The sequence below is a fragment of the Egretta garzetta genome, unplaced genomic scaffold (genome assembly GCF_000687185.1).
Source record: "Egretta garzetta isolate BGI_Z169 unplaced genomic scaffold, ASM68718v1 scaffold133, whole genome shotgun sequence".
In the NCBI taxonomy this organism is placed as follows: domain Eukaryota; kingdom Metazoa; phylum Chordata; class Aves; order Pelecaniformes; family Ardeidae; genus Egretta; species Egretta garzetta.
In genome coordinates this window covers 475,687-483,096 of record NW_009259111.1, presented here as the reverse complement: position 1 = coordinate 483,096, position 7,410 = coordinate 475,687, and the positions used below count along the sequence as shown (strand labels likewise).

General features: G+C 35.1%; 1 protein-coding gene across 1 annotated transcript in view; it reads right to left on the bottom strand.

Moving 5' to 3' along the window:
* The window catches only part of SBF2 (SET binding factor 2), a 284,828-nt gene that overhangs the window by 134,836 nt on the left and 142,582 nt on the right, over nucleotides 1-7,410 (bottom strand). Inside the window, exons 6-7 of the mRNA XM_009635401.2 lie at nucleotides 6,821-6,931; nucleotides 4,341-4,446 (exon numbers count right to left, since the gene is read on the bottom strand). Coding sequence (XP_009633696.2) covers nucleotides 4,341-4,446; nucleotides 6,821-6,931 — 217 coding nt within the window. The remainder of the gene's footprint in view (nucleotides 1-4,340; nucleotides 4,447-6,820; nucleotides 6,932-7,410) is intronic.

Sequence of the window (7,410 nt, the reverse complement as noted above, 5' to 3'; positions counted from 1 at the left end):
CAAAGCAGAGCTCTTCTGAGAGCAAAAATTATGCAGTATGTTATTGGCACAACTACAGAACCATTTTAAAAGATGCAGGTTTTAATGAGTTAACCAAAATTGTAAAGTACAAATCTGTCAGTTTAAAATCCCTCTGCATGTACAAATAATCTACTTCCAAATAGAGATGGAGTAGCATACCTTCATTAAAAAAATAATTAAAATTATGCTGTTGTAATTAAGATCTTCCTCCCCAACAAATTTTTGAACACACAGAACAATTAGTATATTCATTATCAAAACAAAAATATTTTTAAAAACCCCATCATTATTCATTACTTTCTAACAAATCAAATGACTGAAAAAAATGAGAAAATACAGCATTTCTTTTACTTCTGTAGACTTTGATAGTCCACCCAAAAAATTATAAACAGGTAAGATAGTTAATATATGATCCCACCATTCTGTTATTAATGGATTTATCACCGTGTAACGGTAAAGGGTTTTGGCTCCATGACTGTTTAAACCAATAAAAATCATCAGTGTCAGTGTCCCACCACGGAAACATGTGGAACATCATTCGCTTATATTTTCTTGCTTAGTGTTCATTAATTAACTATTTACTTTTAAGTGACTCTCTATGGTATCAGATTATCTGTGGTATCTGCTCTGGTGGGGAAAAAAAAAAAAAAAAAAAAAAGGAACATGCAAATAGGGAAAAAAGACAGATAGTACTCCAAACTTCCCGGTCTTGAGTCACAATGTGAATTTTAGAACTGAATAGCCATTTTAAAAAAAAAAAAAAAAGTTACCAGTATTATTAATACTGGAAAGGGGCATTTTAAACTGCTTGTACTGAAGCAATTCCCTGCTTATCAACTCCACCATCATCACACACATCTGCCCTAGTATTTATATTTTGTGCAACCGTAACCATCTGTAGAAGTTTAATCGACCAATCACTTCTGACATCTGGAATTACTGATAGTTAATGACACTGCAGTCTTCAAATATATTGTTTATAAAGTACTTGGTTTAGGGGCTTCATATATAGCCTAATGGTATACAGACAATTTCTCGATTAAAAAATATTTTAAGACATGTAAAAAGGCTGAAGGATAACGATATTTAACACTTACATGAAAGTTACATCACAGGTTGGACAAATGAAAGACAAGCTTGCCCAGCAACCTGGCTCAACCTACCATTACCATTCATCTTCATCCTGTTCCACCTATTCAATCTCTATTCTACACAGCCCTGAATTCAAAAGCACCCTTACCTTGTGTCTTCATCCAGAAGATTAAAAGTAGAATTTACTTCAAAGTTTCATTTTTGCCACTTAAAAAATTACTTTCTTTCTAACACTCAAAGTCAGTCTGAGTTCTACTGAAAATCCTTCAGTGGTGAATTAAAGATCATAGAATTGTTTAGGTTGGAAAAGACCTTTAAGATCACCAAGTCCAACTGTTAACCTACCACTGCCAAGATCTGAGGAAGAAAACCAGCACAGACAAATGAAATGGAACAGAGGAAATAAGGGGACAGGAAAACAGCCCAGATAAGAGACTAAACAAGAAGGAAAGGAAGGAAAACTCTTTAGTCTTCGATTAAGTGTTTGGAAAATAGGTGTAAACATTAATTCTTCAGGAAAATAAATTTTCATATTTGTTCTGCTCAGCTTAGCAGTGTGATTCAGGCTACCAGTGCTTGAGACATGCAAAAATTAAAAGTGCTGGTTAAACCTTAGGTTCTTGTTTTGCTGCTCAGGTCCCTAACACAATTTTGTGTCTTAGGTTCTTTGGAAAGAACTGCCCACTGGGGAGATGGAGGTGTACATGTCAGATACAAATGACTGAATACGGCAGTGCTGAATAACCATACTGCCAGCAGAATGGAGAAGGCAAGTAGGGTTGGAGTTTGGGGAAAAGATCTTAAGGTAGAAACACAGGAATGTATTGTTAATAAAGTGAGAGAGAAGAGAAATAAAAACCAAAATCTCCTTTGAGCCTGATGAAGGCTACTGTGTTTTGAAGCTTTTACAGATACCTACCATCTTAACAGACAATGAGAAATAGAAGAGTACTGAAAGTCTTCTAGCTACCACAGATAATTTTTAAAAGTAACTTTATGATTACTGTTTTTCCAGCTAAGCCTTGTCGATGAAATCATTTTCAGGTGTTAGCGATCCAGCTACAGGCCTGGCTTTTGTCACATTATTCCCATATATTAATTTTTTTAAATGAAAAAAGAATGAATGATTTAAGATGTCAAACACTGCTGTTCCTTATTATTAAGCTTAAAACCTTTGGGTTTGTTTTTCCCAACTGTAGTTTAATGCCTAAGTAAAAATAAGGTCTATTTCCACATACGCTGTGAACTTGGTAATACAGGGAGGGTCATCCGCTGACACAGTATTATCCTGCCAAGCAGAAAAGGCATGATGCGACTACTATTGCACAATATTTCTCAAAATAAATGTTGAAATTACTTTTGTATCTATTCTTAGTGGTAAATTTTGTCTTGCTGCCCATCTTATTCAAAGAAAGAGCTATTTTTAAAAAGGTGATTTATACAGTTCACAAATATTTTTCTAGCTACTCTTGAATTTGCTATTAATAATGTCAATAGGATTAAGTGACTTGTACCAGCAAAGAAATAGCTGAACATGTCGTTACTTGACAAACAGCCTAGTCAATATTTGTGTCTTGAACACAAGCATTTGATGGGATAACAGCTGTCATTGGACAACATTGGACTTCAGTGGACAACAGAAGTAGAATGCTTTTGACCAGGTTGGTAGAGACAAATACGCATTAAGCTCCTGTTCAAATGAAATGAGATTTAATAGAGCAAGTGTGAATATTGTTACAAAAAGGACAAAAAACTTCTGACAAGCTCAACTATGATCTCCAGAGGAAAGGATTAGGCCTTATCTTAGAAAAATAAACTTTTTCAAAGGGATGAGCTAATAGGTTCTACCACATCCTTCTGGACTCACTGCCTTTAATTCTTCATAAGACTACATGAAAAGTGAGAATAAATGAGAATTTATTTAAAACAGCCTGTTCATATTTCCAGTTCCTCTTTTTATTCTACCACCATTACATATAGACCTATGTAGCTGTATTAACAACTCTTTCTTAGTAAATCCAAACAAACTTAGCATTAACAAACCTTGGCGTTAAGAAGACAATGACAGTCCACCACCTACATGTGAAAAGAATTATGCACTATTCTGTGATGTACAATATGAAAACGCAAACTATTTTTTTTTTTTTTTTTAAATTTGTGTCCTTAGAGGTACAAGGCGATTCTACCATTGTGCTCTATCCCCAGATACTTAAGACGCAAAAAACTTTGAACGGGACATCAGCTGAGAACTGATTTTGAAGGGGGGGGCGGAAAAAAAGCAGTGGACAGAAATACAAGATGGGAAAAATAAGTCTCTTTCACAAAGGGTTCAAGGAGCTGCTTAAAAAAAAATAATAGATCTACCTGCCAACCTATTTGCCTATTCCTTAACTAATTCCAGGCCTGTTCCCAAGCAACTACTACTGTCCTCATCACACCAAAGAACAGGACAGAGACAGGAAGACCATTAGACAAGTTCTTCCTAATAGTTTTGATAGTCTTGTAAAGGAGAAAATTGTGCCACAACAGAAAATAAAGTGTGTTGAGATAAATTCTTTTTTTTTTTTCTACAAACTTGTATGATTTCTTCGGGGAAAAAGGATGTAAGCCTATAGCTTCTCTTTGAGAAGATTTGCCAAGTTTTATAATCACATACTTTCCTCAGTGTCTCTCTTCTTCAGGCCAGCTCAAGTGCTCACTGTGAGCAACAAGCAAATTTTCCTCATTATCTCCCTTTCACTATTTTTATCATTAACCTCCTTGGTTTTGTTTGGAGTTTGTACAGTATCCAAGGGGTAGGAAATCTTTTTACATTAATGTTTTTGTAATTAAACAGAGGCCAGGCTCACTTCTGCTCACAGTACACTTACAGATGCTAGGCAATATTGGAGATAACTTACCCCAGGCAGGATTTACAAAAAGGTTATGTGAATGTCTGATTAGGGGATAAAAGCACTATTAGTCATTCTTTCATTCAAAAGAAATTAATATTTACCATGTAGCTTTCTTGGCACATGATTTGAACTCATGAGAACAGAAAATACCTCACTGTAACGAAGCAATTACAATACTTTGTAAATGTAGTCTTCTGTTTACCTAAGGATTTCCAGAGAGATTTTAAGAGTTTATATTAATAACTCAGGGTTTTTTTCTATATTTTTCACCCCAAATAAATGCTTAAATTTTTTTTTTTTTTTTTTTTTTTTTCAAAGGAGACCTATACATACCCAGTTGCTGAAAGAGAAGAGCCACACTGGTGCCTGTAACAGGAAGGCTATCATGTAGAGGAGTCTGTATCAGTTGTCGGTCTCCAGCTCCCAAAGAAAACAGTTTCTGCAGAAAGAATTCTTTTTAATTGAGTATAAATTTAATTTATATAGAATAAACAAGCTGTTATCATACAGAGAAGTAATTCATCCTGCAAAATTACTTATTTTGTATACAGAAGTTTAAAGTCAGTAAGAATAATTGAATCGACCAACAGAGAGCTGAAATACAATTTGAGGACAATGATATATCTCCTTGGATGTATAGCATGATAATGCCTTCCTTGCATTTCCACTGGGTTAGTTAAATAGTTATAGCTTTGAAGGCATTCAATATTATGTTTTTAATAATACATTAAAAAAACCTTCAAGAAAAAAAAAAGTTTTAAACCCATTCAAATCAGAAAAATAAATACTATTTTCTAACTGAAGTTCTTCGATATCTACTGTCTGCATGCATGTTTTACATATGAACATACTTGTAATATATGGGTATTGAAGAGAACACTTCTGCTACTCCTATGTCCCTGCTCTGCATATTAAAATAGAATTAAAATTTTGGTTACCTTTCCAGAACATGAACATACCTCCTTTGAGGGAGGCAGGAAATGGGAATGGAAGGAATGCACTTGTGTATCACATCCCAAAAAGCACTGTAACTGCAAAATAACCTTGCTTTCCTCTGAGTTAATCCACATGACATTCAAGCAGTGGGTGACTTCAAGCAGTTACTGCTAACTACCATGGGGTGGGGGGGCAATTTTGTACAAGCAATGTGGTAGAACTCCACTCTGTACAGCAAATATGTTGAACGTATGAAGGTAGCAAGCTCTATTTGCTGCATAACAGATGTTTGAAACCGAAATGCTTGACAACAAAACCATGCAAGTCCCTGAGCTGTAGCAGAGATGCTCTTCCTCAGCACTTTATCAGGAGACTTGGATGCAGGTCAAAAACTGATTTTGCAGTTGATTATTTCAGCAGTGGACACATGAATAACCTGGGAGGCTCCTCAAGGACTTGTGGAGATAAACATCAGAAGACTATGCGCATTCTAAGATACATAATTCAGATTTAGACCTGGAAGGCATAAAGCTTAAGAAAGAAAACAGAATAACTTAATTTCTGATTAAAATGGTAGTTTGACACCAGCCAATTTAAGTTTGAACTGAACATTTTATTAGAAGACAGAAAGCAGAAGGGAGAATAGCCAGAGGAGCATGAATTTTCCTCCCTCTTCTAGCAGAGGAAATGGCCACTGAGGACAGCTGTATTGAAGGATGGGGTTTAAAAAAACTAACCCCCCCCTCCAAAAAAAAAAGAAGATAGAAAAGAAGTTCAAGTGGATCTCCAAAACCTGTAACATGAGGCTCAAATACCACTGGAAAAAAGGGTTTCTGATAGGGAGATACAATTGAATTACTCCCCTTCAAAACCAAAAGGCTTTGGATGCAAAAAACACAGAGACATGGTGGCCTGGCAAGCAGTAAGGTAGATCTTGACTAAGCTGAGAGGACATTTTGCCACTTACAGCACTATGAGAAATTCCAAAGCAGTCAGCGCTATGGGAAAAACAGAAAAGAATTAGGGATTTGTAGGATTTCAAGAAGGTTGATAATCCATAGGGTGGGTGGGAAGCGTGAGAAAATGTGTATGAAATCAACTTTAAAATAATTCCATTTGCATACTTAGTTTCCAGGTATGTTTCATGATACATTTCCCAGTAGTGTCACAGCAAAAAGTGAAGGTCAAGCAAATAAGACCCAACTGGCTTGTCAGAAACTCATAAAAGTATATGATTACTTTATTTAAAGTAAATCAACAAACAAACCTGACCTTCTGCTCACAGAAAGCATAGGTAAAAAGGAGAAAGAAGCATAGTTGCTGGAAACCTTTTTTCTTATTTTTGAATGCATGGGCTACCTGGAATGTTTAATTACCTCTGAGAAAACCATGTCCAAGTTACTTTTTCAGCATTTTTTAAAAATTCTATGAAAACAGAAATTTAAAAGAATTAACAAAGAAAAGACCAGTGGAATCCTGAACTGCATCAAGAAAAAGACATGGCTAAATGAACCAAAGTGAAGGACATGTTAAAAAAAAGCAAAAAAAAAAAGCCTTTAAAAAAAAAAAATCTGTAGCAAGCAAAAATATTCCTGAACGCACATTATTATTAAAAACTAAACTTATACAAACTGCTTGATTTGTTACTGTGCCTTGTAAAAAGCCAACTCAGTGACAAAATTAACCCTTTGACCTTATCTTGGAATGGAATTTTTGCTGTCTTTAGAAGATAGGCCACAGGGAAAGCACTCACAGGCCACAGGGAAAGCACTCAGTTGAACTATGGTCTTTTTTTCTTCAAAAATATTTCAAGAATTTTTTTTCTGTTTTCTTCATAAATTAAATTAACTGGAAAAATACCCTCTTTTCCCATTTACCTGAGACCCTCCAGAAGCAGGGACAAGGCATGAACACAGATTTGCAATGAGAGTCTCCAGTGACACGTTCAGGCTGTCCACATACACAGTATAGATCAGGCCAAGGCAAGCCTAGAAAGGTAGACAAAATATGTTAGACTGCTATATAGGGAAGGCAGACGTTAAATTACTTCAAGATCTATGCTTTTTTTTTTTTTAAATAAGTGTGTCTTTATAGTTATTAATGTAGTGAAGTACTTTCCAACTGAAGACAAAGTAATTAGCTATAGAAGCAATCATTCATTTAAAAAAAATAGCTTGGTTATTTAGAAGGGATATATGTGCTGGCCGGTCTAGATATATTCCTTTTTAAAAGAAATTAAATGTTTAATATCTGTGCTTTAATATTTGTGCTTTGTTCATGATACAAAAAGTGCTTTACTATGAGTTACCTTTGAAAATTATAAAATCAACATAGCTACATCTGTGCTTTGAATACTATGGACCTAAACCTGACTGCTTTCCAGAGTAGAACACTGATGAATCAATGAGTGTTTGAGGCTCGTTTTAAGACTAGCATCAAGAATCAACAATTCCATATGTTATTTAAC